This window comes from Triturus cristatus, chromosome 9 (genome assembly GCF_964204655.1).
Source record: "Triturus cristatus chromosome 9, aTriCri1.1, whole genome shotgun sequence".
Taxonomy (NCBI): Eukaryota; Metazoa; Chordata; class Amphibia; order Caudata; family Salamandridae; genus Triturus; species Triturus cristatus.
Window position 1 is genome coordinate 1,145,323,131 of NC_140592.1, and position 21,925 is coordinate 1,145,345,055.

At 47.0% G+C, this 21,925-nt stretch overlaps 1 protein-coding gene across 1 annotated transcript in view; it reads right to left on the reverse strand.

Moving 5' to 3' along the window:
* The window catches only part of SPTBN5 (spectrin beta, non-erythrocytic 5), a 1,776,766-nt gene that overhangs the window by 722,957 nt on the left and 1,031,884 nt on the right, over positions 1–21,925 (reverse strand). The window contains exons 39-40 of the mRNA XM_085627084.1: positions 6,269–6,424; positions 4,834–5,025 (exon numbers count right to left, since the gene is read on the reverse strand). Of these exons, the coding sequence (XP_085483210.1) occupies positions 4,834–5,025; positions 6,269–6,424 (348 nt within the window). The remainder of the gene's footprint in view (positions 1–4,833; positions 5,026–6,268; positions 6,425–21,925) is intronic.

A 21,925-nucleotide genomic window follows, 5' to 3' on the forward strand; every position in this document is an offset into this window, starting at 1 on the left:
TATAGTGCGGAGACTGCGCTAGTAACTGTATGAGATGATACAAGAAATCTTTCAAAAATGGTCAAAGTGCAGCACTGGTACGACTAGATTTTAGTGCTGTATTCAACACAGTGTCCCATCCAACACTGACTCAAAGACTCAATTCTATGGGAGTGCGGGGAAATGCCCTAAAATGACTTTCATCTTTTCAAATAACCAAACCCAAAATGATAGGATAGCCGCAGGTTCTTCAAATCAGAGAGCTTTGATCAGGGTTCCATCATAAGCAGCACCCTATTTCAACTCTTCATCTCACCCCCGGCTACCTGACACTGGAAGTTGAGCTACCACTGGTTTTTACCCAGATGATACCCAGACTGTAGTATTGGTGACTGAATTAAGAAAGTCGGCAGGGAACTTCCAGGATTGCATGCAGGAAGTCAAGAAATGAAAGTGCACTAATGCACTAGAGTTGAATGGAGACAACAACGACGTAAGCTGCTTCGGTCCCCTATCTATAATGCATAAACCTGACCAGTGGCCCAAAGATCTAGGCGATGCGCCAGATCCAGTATCAGAGGGCAAAGAACCTAGGAGTTACTATTGACTCGGAGTTAAATAATAAATAAACAAACTGCCCTGGTTTTGGCGTCATGTTTTTTGCACCTAAGGTTACTGCGGAAAGTGCTCCCCTATAAGCTAAGCAAAACTATATGCTTGAGATGCAGGCATTGATTTTTATCACAACTGGACTACTGCAATGCCTTATATCTAGGTCTTCCCGCCAAAACCCTGGCACGACTCCAAAGACTTCAAAACTGGGCAGCTTCGAGTATAAGAAGAAGAAGAAGGTCATTTGATTTGGTCTCGGCTACTACCAGAGTTGCACTGCCTGCCAATGAGCCAGAGAGTGAGCTTCAAGAAGTCTTCCTGGACCATCGAGCATGAGGCCAACGAGTCTGTCCAGTAAGGTTAAACGATACATTCCAAGTAGGGTACTGAGATTGAGAGAGGCCCTGCTGCTAACTGTTCCCAGATATAAACAGCAGAGAAAGGGAGGTAGGCAGTGCCTAATTTGAGCCGGTGGTTGCAAGTGGGGGCCACCAGCACTCAATTTTGGGGACCATTATTTATTTTCTCTAATCAGATATTTCTTCAGAGCAAAAGAGGGAAAATCAAACAAACGGGAAAGAAGAAGGAAGAGAAAGACGGAAAAACTGACACAAAGGGAGAAAGGAGGCCCTTTTAAGAGTGAGATAAAGGGGAAAAGATGTGTCTGTTAGTGCATTAAAGAGGCATTGGGCAAGCTGACATTTAATTGTGCCAGCAGCAGGCTTCTGAGCACAGCTTTCGGCGCTGGCACTCATTTTGTATTTTATTTTTTTATACAAATTAACCACTGGAGGTGGGGCTTTGCCTTGCTAGCTCCTACGTAGTGGAATAGTCTTAGGGCAGAATCAAACCTCTGCAAATTCAGTAAGAGCTTGAAAACCTGGCTTTTCTAGCAATGATAACCTACATACAGGTACTGAGTACCAGGACACCCTCCCAGGGTACTCAGTTTGTGTTTTGTAAATATCCATCATCATCACAAGATCTGGTACATAGGTGTTCACACGGAAGGCCCATTAGATAGGGTGGAATAAAACAAACGTGGGAAGCTAGTATGGTGTGGAGAAGCCCCATTGAATCTGTAGAGATTATTACATATCAGAATGTGACAGTTCTTTAAAGGCCTTCCATATGATTACTTCACTCAAAATCACTTCGACCACCAAAATGGCTTCCAGTTTGCTTATTAATAAATTTAGCGTTCCTATTCTTTTGCTTTTGGAGTTAACCATGCACAAAGAACTTTGAGTGCATCACAGTCAGTTTGTATTCCATTTTCTGTTTGAACTAATGAGGGAGTTCAACCTCCCACTGCACTCGTCCCCTGACTCTGTATTATTACCTCTTGGCCTGTTCGCAGTTTGTCAATTCCCCACCTTCACCCAGGCCCTTTGAGAATTGGTTTCTGTCACTAACGGGGAAGTGATGGTGGGGGAAACAGGGTGGAGAGCAGGTCATCTAGGAGGCAGACAAACAAGTTACTTACCTTCGGTAACGCCTTATCGGGTAGAGACTCTATCTAGCTGCAGATTCCTTATCTTAGAATATTTCCCAGGCATCAGAATGAATCCAGATATTTTCAAGCAGTACCCCTGTGCACCGGTAGGTGGCATCGTTTGGCTTTGCATTGTCATCCATGCTGGAAGTGACATGTGCACTGCCTATATAGGTGCCACCCCAGCACGCTGATGTCAGTTTCTTTTCGTGTCTTTCCACGCCAGAAGTGCGGAGCCACGAAGAATGCTGACATACTGGCATGGATTGCTAATGCCCTGAGAAGGGTGACCCTAATTAATCAGTTCACAGACCGGGAAGGATGGGTGGGACAGTATGGAATCTGCTTTGTGAACGTTTGTAACAGCGTTCACTTTGCCATCTGACAAATGTCCGGGACAGAGATTCTGCGAGTTAACACAGTGGTCCCAACCATAGCCCTGATAGAATGAGCATGCAAGCCCTCAAGTGGTTGATTTGGGCCAATGGGTAGTACATTTTAATGCAAAGCACTATCCATCGGATGGTCTGCTTCTTTACTGCCTTCCCATAGCTCCAACATACCGTCAAAGAGTTGACTGTCCACCGCTCTTGTGCGATCAAGGTAGAACAACAATGCTCTTTTTGGAACCCGACTGTGGAGTCCTTCCTTTTCTTTAGAAGTGTTAGATGAAGCAAAAAAGGTAGGTGTAGCGATGTTTTGCCCTACATGAAAGGGGGTCACAACCTTCTGGAGGAAAGAGGCACGGATCCTCAGAACCAGCTTCTCTGGGTAAAAGGTGGTGTAAGGTGGATGTACATAGAGGGCCTGAGGTTCGCTGACCCGCCTGGCTGATACAATTGCCATTAGAAAGTCCGTTTTGGTTGTCAGAAAGCGAAGTGGACTGTTGTGAAGTGTCTCAAAGGGCGCGCACATAAGCAAGATAAGAACCAGGTTAAGAGCCCACCGGGGCATGATGAATGGCTTGGGAGGAAAATGTATTGTAATCCTTTCAGGAACCTAGTCACAACGGGTGACTTGAACAGAGAAGGTTGGTCCGCCAACCGAAAGAATAACAAAATGGCAGCCAGATAACCTTTAACTGCGCCCAAAGCATAGCCCTGCTGGGCTAGACAAAGAACAAATAGGAGAACTTGGGATAAGGGTACAGAAAGGGGTCAATGTTTCTGAATGCACAACTGCCACAAAGTTTTCCCAATGGCAGGCATATACCGCCTTGGTGGATTGATACTTGGCAGCTAGAATAGCATCACAGACCGCCGGGGAAGGTCTAAAGGAGTCAACTATCACCGGTCAATCTCCACGCATGAATGCAGAGGGTGTGCAAGTGTGTTGTGGATATTGACGACTCTGATACCATTGAGGGGTTTGCACCCTCTGAGGGCAAAATCGGTGTTAGTAAGGCCTGAAGAAACACCTTTGATCTTTGGGTCTTTCCAGGCCGAAGGCCTTCAGAGTCTCCATTTCAGATTTTATGTGAGCCATCTCGTTGTTAGTGTGGCTGCCGAAGAGGATAGACCCTGAGAAAGGAAGATTTAAAATCTTTTGCTGTTACTCTAGTTTCAACAAAGTGAGGTGGAGCCAGGAATGCCACCTTAAGGCAATGCTATGACCATATTCATGGGCCGCTAACAGAGAGTAGTCTGCTGCAGCGCTGATGACTTGGTTGGACACCAAAAGGCCTTCATTTACTATCTCTAGGAAGCCTTCCCTTTTGTCCCTGTGAAGATTGCCTGCAAATTGCTGTAAAGAGTCCCAGAGCGCTCTATCATATCGACCCAGAAGGGCAATAGCACTGGCTACTTTCATGGAGGTTACGGCTGTGTTACATACCTTGCGACATACAGAGTCCCATTTTTGCCCTCCTTCTCAGGAGGGACTAAAGAAGCCGAGGTGGTAGAATGTTGCTTCTTGGCCGCCAGAATGGCCACAGAGCCAGAAGGTGGATCTGCTCTGAGAAAAAGAGGATCTTGCTCAGGAGGTCTATATTTTTCTGTAGCCTCGAAGGAGCTGGTTTGGTTGAGGCTGGGGTAATAAACAGTTCCATTGGTGGCTCCAAAAGACCTGGAACCAATGGAAGGAGAGGTCTTGAGGCTGACTGCTGGTGTTGAGTTTCAAAGATAACAGATGCGGTAGAAGTGGGTACCAGCATCTGAATGTTAAGTTTTGCAGCACCTCTAATCAGAACCTCCTGGAACGTGGTGATGTCATCCACCGGAGAGATGCAAGGTGGTGGAGAATCAGAGAGAGTCAGGGAGTATTGTCGTCCAGCAGATGTAGCAGAGGACTACGGGCCGATTCACAGAACTAACTTAAGACAAAATCCTAAACTTACTACTTTTGGTATTCACAGAAGTTAGGATTTTGTCTTAAGTTTGTCTTAAGACAAACTTAAGACAGACTTAAGACAGACTTAAGACAGACTTAAGACAGACTTAAGACAAACTTAAGACAAACTTAAGACAGACTTAAGACAATGCAATCTAAAGAATTTTTCCAATGTGGGCTGTGTTCTAGGCTGCACATTCTGTTCTTTCTTAAGTGTTTCTGCAGGCCTTCCTGAAGAATGGCGAATGTCTATACTTCAGAAGATATTCTATGAAGAAGTGCTCCGGCATCACGCACATGGGCAGAACTATTCAAAAGCTTATGACTATCAATGGAGATTCCCTACGAGAGAACATTCGTAATTAATCCTCTCTGGCTGTTGACCTAATGTTGAAGCACAAGTCATCACCTCCACATACCTTCTCCCTAATCCATGCTTCAATCTGGTCCACTTTCTGCAGGAACTCTAGGAAGTCTCGACTGTCCTCCAGCATCTTCCCACGAGTGGCGACAGCTCTCTTCAGCTTCTCCCAGTGCTCTTGCAAAATACGGCTCTTTCGGCTTATGTCTGCTGTCTTTGGGTGGCGCTGTGATATTAGGGATTCCCCTTTCTAGGAAGAAAGAAAGAAAGAAAGAAAAAAAACACTCTCAGCTCCATCCACTTGCCAAGTCAAAGAAAAGATCAGTGAACTGCATATCATATTCCTGGCTCAAACATGGTGGCAGGAGAAAAGGCTAATCTCCATTGCTAGAATAAAGCACAATGGTTCTGTGGGATTGTTTTCAACACGTATATTATCTACATTTAACCTGTCTGAATTAATCTCACAATTTAACTAAATGCAACAGATGCACACAAGAAGCACTTGCTATAAAAAACATTGTATTATATTATTGCATTGTCATAATACTATGGTTACTTGAAATTAGTGCAGATGGAAATTTTCCAAAGACAACCCTGAAATCTTGTTAACGTTTAGGCCTAATGTACCCAATATGTGGGTCTCATCAGGACAAGAGCCATCTGCCTAACAACCTTTCCAGTAAATCCAATAATCAACAACCATATGGATGCTGCCACCAGTCTCCCACATTTATGCTTAACCTTCAGTCATCAATAACCTCCAGATATTCAAAACACACCGGTCATTGGACTGTTACAGTGTATACGCTTGCGTAGAATGTCCCTCCTTGTAAAACGTGGGAAGATGCTCCTGTATCACCTACTTACCTACATTATGTTTTCGTCCTGCCCCTTTAATAATCGCACAGTCTCTGTTCATCATGCCACTCTCTTTGACACTGTCTGTCTCTCTATCACTGTCTTACTACTTGATTTTATTACTGACACACTGTCTCTCCACTTCTTGTCCCAACAACCGCCACATTCTTTTTGTTTCTTCTCATCCTGTCCTTCTCTCAATGGTTGTCTCTCTAGCTTAACTCAGTTCTCATGTTTATTACTCACTCTCGATCCGTAAACATACTGTCATACTAATCATCACTGACTCGCTGTCTATCTGCATACTATCTGACTACTTGTCATTTCTTTCTGACTCTCATCACTCCATCTTTCTATTTGTCTTTCCGTGCCCTTTCGATCCACTTATTATAGGCTCGATTTCTCTTGCTCTGTCTCTCTTTCTCTCTCTCCCTCCTCTCATGCTGTCCTTCTTCACCCATCACTGTTTCTCTGCCCCCTATCTTGCATGCCAATTTGACAGTAGTTAGCATGCTTTGGGTAACATTCATGTACTTGCTTTTCCTGCATAAGTGCTAAGAAGGCATACCTGGGGAAGGGACAGCTAACTGGTGTGGGAGAGGTGTACTCTCTCAAAGAAGCTCTGTGGTTACCTCAGTGACGTCTGTGATGGTCTTCTCATGTGCCAGGATCTCTGCCTCAAAGACCTGATGCTTCTGCAGCACCTTCAGCTTTCCCTGCAGGTCACTGAACCCCTGCTGTGCCGTGTCTTCCAGCTGCTGCATGCGCTCCTGGATCCAGTCCTCCACCTGAGCCAGGAAATTACAGTTAGCACTTGCGCATCACTTCCTTTTTTACACGCTCCTTTATCCGAAGTCATTAGGAGCTGGTGATTAGAAGCGGCATCTGAATCAAGAACTGTGCTTGGCATATGCCGCAGTCAAAAGGAGGGCACATTCTGGTTCCTGTTCCTCACCAGCTATATTTACACTATAAATGCACAAATGGCCTTAGCCTGCATATCATGCACTACCAGCAGGAAAAACATACTGCCACCAACTATTATAGTCTCTTTATAATACATTTGCCATAATCTCCAGCATATACAGAGCTCTCTGGTATCCAGAAGCCATCACCATCAAAGAGAGGACGTGAAGGGCCCCCTCTTACTTGAGTAGCATATTCCCTGTTTGGGAAAATAAACGTGGAATCATATTGCAAAATATGTTGGTTTTCTCTTCATGATTATGTTTCAGGATCCCTTTGAAAATTATGGTGAAGGCCTAACATCATCACATACATAGGTGCTGGATTCTGAGCCACTTTGAACCTCCTGTATCTCTGCTTGACTTTGCAGGAGCCTGTTTCACTCCATTTCCAGCATTAAATGGAAACTGGGACTTCTACCTACACCCTTTGCATTCTAATGGTGTTCTAAAAGCAATGTAATGTGGCCCTGATTTTGTAATCCTTTCAACCATCTCTGTGAACCTTACAGTTCCAGAAATATCCCAGTTTAAAGATGCAATTGGACCATAACCCTAAATGCCAGTTGCACAGCTGACACTGAGAACCACTGGTCCCAATGGGTGCACCAACCACTAGAACATTTCCATCATGACAACATATTCATCAGAAATGGTTTGCTAAATTTTGTGCTTGGGCTTGGGAATTGTACTGTGAGTGCTGGTCTGGCTAGAGGACCAGCAGTCTTCCTCATTTATTGACTATGATTTTAGAAACTACTAGAAGAAGGGGTTTTGTGTTGAACTTTTCCTATTGTCCTTTTTGTCAATGATCACTCTGATACTGTACACTGGAGGTTTAGGGGAAAGCGCGAAAACAGAAAAACCTACCGGACTGTCCTGCTCCTGCTCCTTGACGGGGGTGCCGTCCTTGCCCTCCCTGTTGCGCCGCTGGCTTTGGTGGTGCTCTGTTGGTGCTCCCTCGCTGGCCGTGGGCTGCCACTTCGTCGCGCTGCCCGGAGCGGGGAAAACTTCAACTCCCAGGTGCCCCGGCGCTCCCTGACGACATCGAAGCGCCCGGAGGCGCATAAAAGATTGCTGCTTCCTTGGTGGGGCGGGAAAGCGCGAAAACAGAAAAACCTACCGGACTGTCCTGCTCCTGCTCCTTGACGGGGGTGCCGTCCTTGCCCTCCCTGTTGCGCCGCTGGCTTTGGTGGTGCTCTGTTGGTGCTCCCTCGCTGGCCGTGGGCTGCCACTTCGTCGCGCTGCCCGGAGCGGGGAAAACTTCAACTCCCAGGTGCCCCGGCGCTCCCTGACGACATCGAAGCGCCCGGAGGCGCATAAAAGATTGCTGCTTCCCCCGCGTCACGGGACGCGCGCGGGCGGGTGCCGGGAGAAGCCCGGGACAAGGGCGGGAACGTCTGTGGCCGTCCGGGGCAGACCGTGGCAGGGCTGGGCCATGACTCTTGTGACTTCATTCATGAGCCCAAGACACGTGAGTTTGCTGTTAACCCTTCGTCGTGAGGAACTAGATGCTTGTGGACTTGCGTGATATATAGTTACGATATCTTAATGAGAACTTTGACTGGGGGCAGTATATACCTACTCGTTTTTGGAGTTGACATTTTTGTTAGATTTGTGTTCTGACTATGTCGAGCAACAAACCGGATTCGGGTACAGTTGTGGCCGGCCCTATGGATAATTATTTAGTGAAAATGGTCAATAAAATTAATAATGATCGTAGGCTTTCACTTGGGAAGGGGGGCCCCTCCGTTCTGCCTGATACCACATGTATACCTGTGGTTGTAAACCCTTTTGACGATAATATTAGTGTATGTGTTAGCCCAGTTGCATCGATAGAAGGCCAGGTTCTATTTGAAAACTCGGAGGAATGTTTCGATCCTCAGGATTTGGCCTCCGATGCTACTGAGGAGGTTCTCCCTAGCCCAAGACCAGTAAGAGCTTGTAGGAAACTTTTAAATAAAAGGGGGGGGGGAGGCCTGTCAAAAAAAGAGCAGAAGCTTTACACAAAGTTCAAAATAATACTGCTTCGGGGTCTGGTCCACAGGAAATAAGTAGACTTGGTGGTAATACTCTAGACCCAGTCCAATTTGCGTCACTAATAGCTACTCTTGAGGCTAAATTTGAGACCCTGTTAGCCAAGCATACGCAATCCTTACTGCTCCAATTAAAAAATTCCAACAAGGAAGTACAGAGGCTTGGTGAACTGGTAGCGAAACTTTTGCTACGTAGTGGGGAATCTAAGTCGCCAGATACTGGCTGTGTTGGGGTCATTGATGATAATGTTATAAAATCTCCGTTACCACCTTCCCAGGCACCCGCATTTCCAGTTCCTGCTTGTTCTGACCCTCCACCTCCCACTATTCCAGTTAAGCTACCCTCTGTGAGACAGGATGGTACTTCTATTTCTAGATTTGGAACTTCCTCTGGTTTTACTAATCTTCCCCCCGAGTGTGCTCCTTATGTGGTCGTCTTGACTAATGTGCCCGTCCTAGGAAATCTGCACGCCCATTCTGGTGAGGAAACACACGAGTCGCTAAAAAACAAAACTATAGCTTGGCTCAATAGAAGATGTGGCTTCCCAGTACATCTTCATGATCAAATTATTTCCACCAGAAGGACTAAGTGGGTTGGTCCGTCCCAGAAAGGCTGCATTGGGGACTGTGTTATAGTTAATTTTAGATCCCCACAACATGTTAATACAGTCCTGATACGTGCAGCTTCCTTGACAACTGAAAACACTAGTGTGTGTGCGCGCTCGTTGGGTTATTTCTACAAATGTTATGGGAGTTTCCGGAACAGAGTGGTGTCAAAACCCGTTCTAGCTAGGGCCCCCCAGAGGTTTCCAGAACCCCAGTGGGACAATAGGGCAACTTTTTGTAGGGAAGACCATAACATTATTACCCGAAATAGATGTGAGGCACTCTCAGGCCTAGACACCTGTGATTGACAGGAGGATTCTGTAATTCAGGGGAGCGCTGGTGTGGTAAATGCTGAAACCCTAATGCACCATGAAACCTCACAATCAAACTCCGTTAATATTGTTTCTAATTCAGGTGAAACCATAAAATTTATGAGTTGGAATATTGCGGGTTTACGGTCAAAGAAGAGTGACCGTGGTTGGTTAGATACTTTACAACTATATGACATCATTGCCCTTCAAGAGACTTGGGACAAGGACTGTGACTTCTGGATGGATGGCTATACCTCTTATTTCCGGCCCAGAGTTCTAATGCGGGAAGAGATAGGGGAGGCCTTATGTTCCTCGTTACTGTAAATATTTTGGGCTGTGTCAAGAAGGTTGTAAGTACTTCCTATAATTGTCTTATTTTGGAAGTTAGTTTGGCAAATGATGTTAAGTTTTTGTTAATCAACTGCTATAATTCCCAGCAAGAAGAGTCCCCTAACGAGCATATCCTCTGGCTGACCGAATTTTTAAAATCCTATAAGGACAATCATACCACTTTTTGCCATTATATTTTGATGGGTGATTTTAATGTTCATTTATGCAATGTTAATTGTCACTATAGAGATAAGGATGGCCCTGAATTTTCAAACCCCCAACACGTTGAACATAGTTCTAAAGGGGTTGCCATGGAGTCCCTTTTGGCAAATTCCGATCTCTATGAGGTTGGATTTCGGGATATGCATTCTCGTGTCCCCACCTATGTTGCTAGGGATAGGGAAACCATAATTGACTATATATTTTTATCAGCAGGGCTTTTAAATTATGTACTTTTTTATAACGCCCAGCGCTCCTGTTTTAGCGATCACAACCCGGTGATATTGATCTTGGCCAATGTTTTTCCAATTATAGATAAACGTAACTTGACTCCTGTGGTGGTTTCGGTGAATCCTAAAGATCAAGGGAGGAGATTACAATGGTCCAAGGTTATCCCTGAAGATTTTTTTAATTTAATTGTCTCAAAGGTTGGTTTCGAATTAAATACATGTACCGACCCATCTTCTTATGACAAAGATATAATTATGGCCTTTGAAACCATTTGTTCTCAAGTAGCTACGGAACTTACCACCAAAGGAGGCCCTGTTAAACCCAAAACTGTCCAAGGTTGTTTCAATCATAGCTGTACTTCAGCTTTAACACAACTTAAAAAAGCCCTTAATGAAAAACCAAGGAACAAAGGATTGGTCACGCAGTTAAGGAAAGCATACTCTTAAGTAATAATGACACGGAAGAGGGAAATAAAAGAAGAAGCTTGGGTAGCCCTAATGGATAACGCTACCCTGAAAAATAGTTCCAAATTCTGGGAAATTATTAATTCTCCTTTTTTATCCGGTTCCCAGAACATGGCGTTGGAATTAAATATTCCGGAGGAAGACTGGCTAGCCCACTTTGAAAATATTTATGGGAGTAATCTTGAGCAGGAAGTATTTAAGATCCCAATTTCTAGCTCTCCCCTCCCTCCTATCATTTTTTCCATCGAAGAGGTGGAGAAAGCAATTGAGGGCTCGGCCGGTCGTAAGGCACCAGGTCCGGATGGGGTGCCTACGGACATGTACAAGGCTAATCCCAAGTACTGGGCCAAAGTTTTGTTAAATTTTTTTAACTCTGCATCTTCAGTAGCCCCACCGAAATCATGGTCCCAGTCTATTATAATCCCTGTGTTCAAGAAGGGTCAAAGGGGTGATCCTAGATGCTATCGACCTATATCCCTGTTAGATTCCTCGTTCAAAATTTTGGGAAAAGTTATCCTGGCCAGGATAAATAACTGGGCAACTGACAAAGGGGTTATCTCTAACGCCCAGTATGGGTTTAGATCAGGGAGGGGTACAGAGGACCAATGCCTGAATTTATATTTAATTATCGCAAAGTACACCTGAGGGATCGATTTATGCAGGTTTTATGGACCTGTCTACGGCTTTCGACCTGGTTAACAGGTCTAAGCTTTGGTCGATACTCATAGAGTTAGGCTTGGACAAGCCCCTCGTGTATTTTATGGCAGAACTACACAAAGACCTGAAGGCCTCAATTAGGATGACTAAGGAGGGGAAATGCACTGCTAGCTTTAAATCTGGTAGAGGGGTACGCCAGGGGTGTATTCTTGCCCCTTTGCTATTTACTTTGTATATAAATTCCCTGGAAGATAGTTTGCTAGCTGCCTCCTGTAGGAAGGTGGATATCTGACTATGGTTACCCCCAACTTTTTGCCTAGTGTCTAGCTGGTTTTTCGACTTAGTTGGCCTGAGATCCTGCCATTCAGGGTCTCAGGCTGTCTGCTCTCTCTTTAAAATGGACCCCATGTACCCTAGGTACATAACCAATTGGTAAGGATCACCTTATTGGACCCTGTACAGTGTACCCTAGGTACCCAGGGCATAGGTGTACCCTAGGCCTCCCAGGGGCTGCAGCATGTATTATGCCACCCCTGGTCTGGCCTTCCAATCAGACACAACTGGCTGATCACTCAGCTGGGGCAAGGTCGTGTAATCACCCCTTGCTTAGATATAGTATGCCTATATCTACCCTTATATATAGACACATGTGTACCTATCAGTCACTCCTATGGCAGGCCTAAACAATCCTGGAGGCAGAGTGCTTGGTAACATGTGAGATGGTGCTCTAGCATGAGCTGAGCCTGTCTGCAGCTTTCGGAACCATGTCCTTATAGCTGTTCTATGATATAGCCTACCATATACTCTTAAAGTGCCTTATAATCTTAAACGGTTATGGTAACTATGGTTTGGCTTTATCAAAACATGTCGTGTAAGGTGTCTAACACTTTGGAATAATACCCCCATACCATTTCTGGTGATGAGGATATTATTCCCCCCTTCTAGAGGGAGAGACATGTTAAAATCCTACTTTGCTGTTTAACTCTAACCAAAGCCTCAGCATCACAAAATGGATACTGCTGCCACAGACACAAGTCTGACCTCCTGCTGCTGGGAGTGATCCCAGCCAGGGAGGCCTGGACAATAGGTTTCCTGCTTGGGGAGGTGCTAGCACCTCCCCAGACAGCCTTTAGTGTATTGGGGCAGGGTGGGCTGAAAGGAATGAGACATGCCTGGGGCACACAAGGTGTTCCTTGCATAGTCCAGTTCAAACCGGCGCTGGGGCACTCCAGCCCCAGCTCTGGCGTGAAACTGGACAAAGGGAAGTGGGTGTAACCACCCCCTCCCAGGTCCCACCCATAAGGCGTGACCTAGCAGGTATCCCAGCCCCCCAGATTAGTATAAGAGTGGGAGTTGGGCCTCAAGACTTTAGATTATCCTGAACCTGCAAAACTGAACAGAAACTCTGGACCTTCGACATTCGACGAAAGAAGAAGACTGAAGAATCTCCCTTGTAGCCAAGGAGTGGCTACCCTGTGCAAACAGGCACCATCAAGAGACTACCCTTTGCTTTGCGACCGTTCTACGAGGAACCGACTGCAGAGCCCGACCAGAGCCTTGACTTCCAGACTTCTCCGACCCTCATCCACATCTGCAGCAGAGCTGAGATCCGTGGAGGCGACGAGCGACGTGGGACCGGCTACCTGGAAAAAGTGGCTAGTAACTTACAGCGCAGCTTCTGAGGTACCCTCGAAGTTGTGCACCGGGGATTGAGAAGCCCCAACCCCAAGCACCATCTGCACCGAAGATCAGCCCCCCACACTCCACGAGTCCTGCGTGGGGCCCTTCAGCATTTTCCTGCTTGCCGCGTCTGTCCGGTTGCTTGCCCGCTGGCTAGTGGCCTCTGTGACGATGCACCCTGAAATCTTCTGCGCTGGTTTGGCTCCTCCAGACTGGCTCCCGCTTCTCTGCAAAGAAGAAGCACCCCAGACCTTCCTGGTCTGCACCAGAAGCAAGTCCTTTGTTCTTCGTGGGTTCCGCTTGCCAAGGCTTGGTGAGTCCTAGTCCAACTTCGACGCCGCCGACAGCAAGAGCCTTCGTGGGACAGCTCGCCTCCTGGTCCTGGTCGTCCTCGACGCTTCCTGGTCCTCCTGGCTGCAGCGACAAGCTTCACCTTCACCTGCAACTCTTCACGACATCGCCTGGTTCCTTCCTGGTTCCACGTGGTCACTGGCTAGTGACCTTGACTCTGTCCCTTCTGCTTGCAGGTTTCTTCTCTTCTTGATCCCAGCCTTGGGATCCACCGGACACTCTTCACTGACTGCCTGTCAGCATCTTTCTTCAGGCATCCATAGGAGTCGACGACGAAAACGACGCATCTTCACCCCTATGCACCCGCAGCATGTGGGCTAGGTAACTTGGGTACTCCGGTGCTCATCAGGATAGTGACTATCCTAGTGTCTAGTTTTCAAGTCTCAACTTCCTAGCTACTCCGGAAGTGTCCTAAATCTACCGTTTTCTAAACTGTAATATTGCTATTGACTTTTACGCATTACGCGTGAGTGTTTCCACTCTGCACACGAATCCCGTGGGCCTCCCACTTCCTAACTAACGCTAGTGTAGTGTAGCCCCAGCGATTCCCTAGGCCTAGGCCTATTCTATTTCCGTGACAGTGGTTCTTATACCACTTACTTAGTATATGGTTTGCGTGGCCCCTAGGGCCTAACTGTATTACTTACCTGTGTGACTTACTGTATGCATTAATAAGACTGTGTTGTACTTACCTCTAATCTCATAAAGAGTGCTGAGGGTTTGCTTAGAATAAATACACTTTATTTTATATATATATCTGTTGTGGTGTCCTTTCATTTGGTATTCAAGGGATTATATATGGTATCACAGCTGGCTTCACATGCCATTCAGAGTTTAGCCTAAGACTGCTCTTGTCCATGCTACCACTAGGATAGCTGGTCTATAAGGTTGACTTTACAACCAATCACCATAAGGGTATTTGGACTGATATAAGGTGTACACTATAACTAGTGACATCATACATCAGGCCAACTTCTCACACCTCCCTTGATATCCCTAGGATTGATGGTATTCCCGTACCTGTGCTCCTTTATGCGGACGATACCGTTCTTTTGGCACGGACTCCACTTGGTCTTCAAAGACTATTGAATTCTTTTGGTAATTTTATGTCATCACTGGACCTGGTGGTTAATAACGGCAAATCCCACATAATGGCATTGGGGAAGGGAAAAAACCATCTTAAAACGTTATATTGCAATGGAGCGGCTATTTCTAGAGTAAGAGTTTTCACCTACTTGGGCATCGTTTTTGACGACAAAGGCAATTGGTTACCCCAAGTAACTACAAAGGTGAAAGCTGTGCGTAGCTCCTCGGCTGCAATTTTGAGCTTGAGGTTGGGAGGGAAACCCTGTGAGGCTATTTTGAAAATTTACCAAGCTAAAACTATATCAGTAGCTAGGTATGGGGCCGCTATTTGGGGGTATATTAATCTTGAACCCATCCAAATAGAAGAGAATAAATTTTTCCGAGCCCTTCTTGGCCTCCCCCAATCCACTGCGACCTATTCAGTACATCTAGAATTGGGGACGGGATATATCTCTGACATTTTAAAGTTAGCCCCACTTTTGCTATGGATAAGAACATGGTTGAACCCGGATCTCACAATGAATCACAATATCTTGAAAGAATGTTCTAAATTGGATAATTGGAAGAATATTCAGTGGCTGTCTTACATTAAATTAATTGCAAAGACGGTAGGACGACCTGAACTCTTTTCCAACCCCGAAAGTTTAAGGAAAGCTGATTTAGGGTGGGTCAAGACGTACTTTATTAAGCACTGCGAGGTTGAGAGAGAATCTCAGGAGCTCGGTAAAATTTCAGTCAGGGCTCACCTCTTGCTTAATTTATCCACGGTCATGCACCCATATTTTTCTATGGTTACGAACAATTATCATAGGTGGCTTTTGACAAAGTTTTGTTTTAACCAAATACATCAGGTTTTAAGTGTTCCGCAGGGTTGGTTTAGTTCTGAAGAGGGGGTTCCTTGCAGATGTGACAACTTTTCTGCCCAAGATGTGATGCATTTCTTATTTTTTTGTCCATTGTACTTAGAGGCCAGGAAAAGGTTTATCCGGCCTATTTTAAGAAAGGTGGCTTTTGTCCAGGTAAAACCAGCATTATTATTTTTGCTATTAATGGAATCACCAACAACTATGTTTTGTGTGGCTAGCTTTTTAGTTGCCTGTATTAGATCAAGGAAATCAAGATTGACTGTTTTGGAAGAGATCAATTAGTTTTTATATTGGGAATCACCGGGGTAAATTTTTTTTTTTTTTAATATGTATATGAATGGATTGTTTTTCGTCTTTATCTGTGTAAATGTATTGTACACTTTTATGATTTTAACTAATCGAATAAAGTGGTTTTGATTCTGATTCTGATTCTGAGTGCTGGTCTGGCTAGAGGACCAGCAGTCTTCCTCATTTATTGACTATGATTTTAGAAACTACTAGAAGAAGGGGTTTTGTGTTGAACTTTTCCTATTGTCCTTTTTGTCAATGATCACTCTGATACTGTACACTGGAGGTTTGACTTTGAAAGAGTCAGGCTCAGCAAAACTATACTTTTTCTGGGGGCAGGAACACCAGGTCAGTTTTGGGAGGTAAGGAATAATAATAATGATCAAGTTACTTACCTTTGGTAACGCATTATCTGGTAGAGGGAAACTCTATCTAGCTGTATATTCCTTACTTTTGAATTTTGCAGGCATCAGGCTAGATCCGGAAACTTTTGCTGAGCAATACCCCTTGCGCACGATGTCTTGTGGCTCTATTCAGCTCCGCGTGACGTCGTCGGCATCATTAGCATCAGTTATGACGTCGGTATTTTTCGTTTTTTCCATGCCAGAAGCGCAGAGCCACGAAGTAACTGGCATAGTCATGTGCAAAACTAGGGCCCTGAAACGGGGGAACATCCCTGGTCATACAATATCAGTACGCAATGCGGGGAGGCATGGGTGGGGCTGTAAGAAATCTGCAGCTAGAGTCTACCAGATAATGCGTTACTGAAGATAGGTAACCTGTTCATCTGATAGAGATTTCAATCTGCAGATTCCTTACCTTTGAATTAGATACCCGAGCCATACCATTGTGGAGTTGGGTTGCAGACACATCCTAAACTTAAAAGTCTTGCAGGACTGAGGGGGCAAAGTGCCCGTCCCTGCGCACTCGACCATCAAGGCAATAATGTTTTGCGAACGTGTGCAATGATGCCCACGTCGCTGCCTGACAGATGTTTTGGACAGGGACACCCCGTGCCAAGGCTGTAGTCGCAGCCTTTCCCCTGGTGGAATGGGCCCTTAATCCCTCAGGGGGCTGCTTCTTTGCCAAGGCATAACAGATTTTAATGCAGAGAACAACCCAACGAGAGATGGTTCTTTTCTGCACTGCCTTTCCCTTCTTTGCTTCCACATACCCCACAAAGAGTTGGTCATCCACCCGGAACTCTCTTGCGCGGTCAAGGTAGAACGACAACGCTCTCTTTGGATCCAGTCGGTGGAGACGCTCCTCTTCGTGAGAGGGATATGGGGGAGCAAAGAAGTTGAGCAAAGTGATGGACTGACACAGATGAAATGGGGTCACAAGCTTTGGTAAAAAGGATGCCCTAGTGCGAAGCACCACCTTGTGCTGGAAAGACATAAAATAAGGAGGCGAGCTGGATAACGCCTGTAACTCACTCACTCTCCGGGCCGATGTAATCGCCACTAAGAAGGCTGTTTTGATGGTCAACAGCCAGAGGGGACAATTGTGCAAGGGCTCAAAAAGAGCACACATCAAATAAGTGAGTACAAAATTAAGGCCCCATTGTGGCATAATAAAGGGCGTAGGTGGAAACAAGTGACCCAGCCCTTTTAGAAATCTATTTACAGTAGGGGATTTAAAGAGAGAAGGTTGGTCTGGCAGCCGCAAAAAAGCAGACAGAGCAGAAAGGTAACCCTTGAGAGTTCCCAAAGCAGAGCCCTGCTGTGCAAGGGTCAGAAGGAATAAAAGTACAGTAGAAAGAGGATCAGAAAGAGGGTCAACAGACCTTTCTGTACAGTATAATACAAATTTCTGCCAACGGCAGGCGTATACTGACTTAGTGGAGGGCTGCCTGGCCACCAGAATAACATTACAGACCTTGGGAGGAAGGTCAAAAGCCATCAACTGCCGCCGCTCAATCCCCACGCATGGAGGCGCAAAGTTGACAGGTTCAGGTGCAGAACCCTCCCCCGCTGCTGCGACATAAGATCCTCCCGAAGGGGCAGCCTGATCGTAGGATCTACACTCATGCTCAGAAGCTCTGGATACCAGACTCTCCTTGCCCAGTCCGGTGCCACAAGAATGACTTGGGCCCGGTCGCTCCTGATCTTCTTCAGAACCCTAGGCAGGAGTGGTATGGGCCGAAAGGCGTCCAACAGGCCTGAGCTCCACTCGCGACAAAATGTGTCGCTCAGCGATAGCCGCCATGGAAACTCCAGCGTACAGTACTGCTGACATTGCGCGTTCTCTTCGGAGGCGAACAAATCTAACCAAGGTTCTCCCCACTGCTGAAAGAGACATTGCGCCACGTCCGGCTGGAGATGCCATTCGTGATCCGCAAGGCATCGACGGCTGAGATCGCCTGCCCTGGCGTTCAGAGAACCAGCCAGGTGTTGAACCACCAGGGTTACGCCCTGATGTTCCAGCCACGTCCAGAGATGCAGGGCCTCTCGATATAGGGTCCATGACCCCATCCCTCCTTGCTTGTTGCAGTTCCACATGGCGGTGGTGTTGTCCATGAACACCTGCACCAACTTCTCCTTGACAGAGGGAAGAAATGCTTTCAATACCAAACAAATCGGTTGGAGCTCCAACACATTTATGTGGAGCCCCGTCTCCGCCGTAGACCAATGACCCCTGATCTCTATCACTCCCAAGTGGCCGCCCCATCCCGGACGTGATGCATTTGTCACCATTGTGAGATCCGGTTGGGGAAGTGAGAGAGGTCTGCCTTTGACTCAACCTCTGTTCCTTCGCAGTTCCTTCCGAGATCTGAACCATGTCGGTGAGGTTTCCCTGATGCTGTGCCCATTGGAACTTCAAGTCCCACTGCAGAGCCCGCATACGTCATCTTGCGTGTCTTACCAACAGGATGCAGGAGGCCATGAGGCCCAACAGAATCAGAGTCAACCTCACCGAAATCCAGGATAGAGGCTGAAATATCGGAATCATAACCTGAATATCCTGGACTCCCTGCTAGGGAGGATAAGCCCGAAACTGCACTGTGTCCAGAACAGCTCCGATGAAAGGGAGCGCCTGAGAAGGAGTCAGGTGTGACTTCGGCATGTTTATAGAGAACCCCAGCAAATGCAGGAGGTCTGCCGTAGTCTGAAGGTGGGAGACGACTGCCTGGGGCGAGGACGCCTTCACTAGCCATTCGTCGAGGTAGAGGAAACCTGAAACCCCTAACCTGCACAGATGAGCTGCAACCACCGCCATCACCTTGGTGAACACCCGAGGGGCACTGGTAAGGCTGAAGGGGAGCACTGTAAGGTAACGCCTGTGGCCCGGCAGGATGGGAATGTGAAAATAGGCATCCAGTCTCCTTGGTCTAAGGCAATCAAGACCTGATCCAATGTGAGCATTTTGAATTTCTCGTTTTTGAGGAAGAGATTGACGGTCCAAAGATCCAAAATGGGCCGAAACCCCTTGTTCTTCTTCGGAATCAGAAAGTAGCTGGAACAACAGCCACTGCCTACTTCTGAAACTGGGACCCTTTCTATAGCTCCTTTTGCCAAATTGTAACTTCCTCTTGGAGCAGCTTTAAGTGATCCTCTGCTAGCCATTCCTGAGTTGGCAGAATAGTAGGAGAAAAAGAAAGGAAAAGAAGAGAATAGCCCTCCTGGATGATCTGCAAGACCAATTTGTCTGTTATAGATCTCCAGCGGGGGAGATGATGACAAATTCTCCCACCCACTGGAGTAGTGTGGTCCTGCAGAATCAGCCTAGGAGTGCTTGGAGGCTGCGGCTGCTGGAGGCAGTGTGGCGGACAACTTCTGACCTCCATTCCAAGGACGGAGGCTTGGGTAGTCTGTGTGGGACGGTGGCTAGGATAGGGCTGACGCGGCTGGAAACCCCTTCCATTACCACAAAAGGGGCGAATGAAAGACTGGCCATGCGGAGTGGACGAGAGGTCCAAGGATCTGGCCGTTGCCCGAAAGTCCATGAACCTGACCAGGGCCGAGTCAGCCTTTTACCCAAAAAGGCAGGTTCCATCAAAGGGCATGTCCATCAAATTGGCTTGGACATCCCCCGAGAAGCCAGAAGTATGAAGCCAGGCATGGCGGCTCAAGGCCACTGTCATTAAAATAGACCGGATCCGAGATCGAACCCCTGAGGCCCCACCGGCGCCGTGGCTGAAGCTAACGACGTCGAACAAGATGGGTCCCCATCGACCCTGTGGGACCCGAGGGCTCACCAATGGGGTCGTTCCGTTCAAATGCGCAGAGCATGACCTCAAAAAACTCCTTAATTTGAGTGGGAGTCGCTCCGGCTCCCGGAAATGGAGGGAGGCGGGAAGTTGACTCTGTCTCCAGCTCTGCAGAACCATGCCTAGAACGTTGGTGCTCCTTACCTCTCTCGACGACGGACGACAGTTGAGGTGAAGGCGAAGTCTGCCTAGACTTCTTCTTCTTCTTGTGCCTCTTTCCCGAGTGTCCAGATGACCTCAAATGGGAGGAAGAGGACTTAGGGCTCCAAGAGTGATCCCGCAACCTCCTCTTCTTCGAACGGGATCGTGACTTCCTCGGAGTCTCGCTCAACGGTATTGCCTGCCGGGCCGCAAGCAACTTCAATGCCCGCACCCTCAAGGTCTTCGAGACATCGCCCGGCAGTCTGAACACGACTTCGAATCATGGTTGCGTTCAAGACACCACAGACATACGCGGTGTGGGGATCGGTAACCGACATTGTGCGGGAACAAATCCCACACGGTTTAAAACCTGTCTTCCTACCTGATATCCCTTGCACACGAAGTCATCAAAAATTTCGAAAAAAAGCCTGTCAAAAAGCAGCAGTGGGGTAGATCTTCCCGGATTGGCACTTAACTGTCGCGGGAAGAAAAAAAAAACTGACGTCCGTGGGCCTGGGCGGCGCCTATGCAGGCACCGCGACGTCATAACAGACGCTACCGACATCATCGACGACACACGGAGCCAAATGGAGCCACCCGACGTCGTGCGCAAGGGGTATTGTTCAGCAAAAGTTTCCGGATCCAGCCCGACGCCTTGGAAAGGTAAGGAATCTGCAGCTAGAAGTCTCTATCAAATTAACTTGTTTATCTGATAGAGACTTCTAGCCGGAGATTCTTTACCTTAGAATGGATGCCCAAGCAATATCTAACCGGAGGTGGATCTGTAACGCAATTTCACACCAAAAAGTCCTGCGGGACCGAATGCACAAAGTGCCCATTCCGCCAGACCTGACTGTTCAGGTGATAGTGTTTTGTGAACGTGTGAAGAGAGGCCCACGTTGCTGCCTGGCAGATGTCCAGGACTAGGATTCCACGGGCTAATGCAGTGGTCTCAGTCTTGGCTCTTGTGGGATAAGCATGCAAGCCCAAAGGAGTTGCTTCTTTGCCAATGCGTAGCAGACTTTAATGCAGAGCACAATACATTAGGGAGATGTTTCGCTTCTGCACGACCTTCTTGACTCCAACATACCCCAAGAAGAGTTGGTCATTCTCCAAGAAAACTCTCGTAGAAAGACAATGCTCTTTTTGGGTCCAGTCAGTGAAGTTGCTCCTCTACTTTAGAGGGATGTGGCACAGTGTTGAAAAATCGGGGTTGTGTTCAAGACACCACAGGCATACATAGTGGTGATCGGTAACCAACATCGTGCAGGAACAAGTCCCATGCGGTTTAAAACCTGTCTTCCTACCCGACATCCCTCGCACACGAAGTCGGCAAAAATTTTGACAAAAGTCGAAAAAAAGCCTTCCAAAAAGCGGCCGTGGAGTAGATCTTCCCGGATTGGCTCTTAACTGGCATGGAAAGAAAAGAACTGACGTCCATGGGCCTGGGCGGTGCTATGCAGGCACCGCGACGTCATAACAGACGCTACCCATGTCATCGACGACACGCGGAGCCGAATGGAGCCACCCGACATCACGCATTAGGAGTATTGCTCAGCAAAAGTTTCCGGATCCAGCCTGACGCCTGGAATATTCAAAGGTAAGGAATCTGCAGCTAGAAGTCTCTATCAGATTAACTTGTTTATCTGATAGAGACCTCTAGCTGCAGATTCCTTACCTTAGAATGGATGCCCAAGCAATACCTAACCGGAGGTGGGTTTGTGACGCAATTTCACACCAAAAAGGCCTGCGGGACCGAATGCACAAAGTGCCCATTCCGCCAGACCTGACTAATCAGGTAATAGAGTTTTGTGAACGTGTGAAGAGAGGCCCACGTTGCTGCCTGGC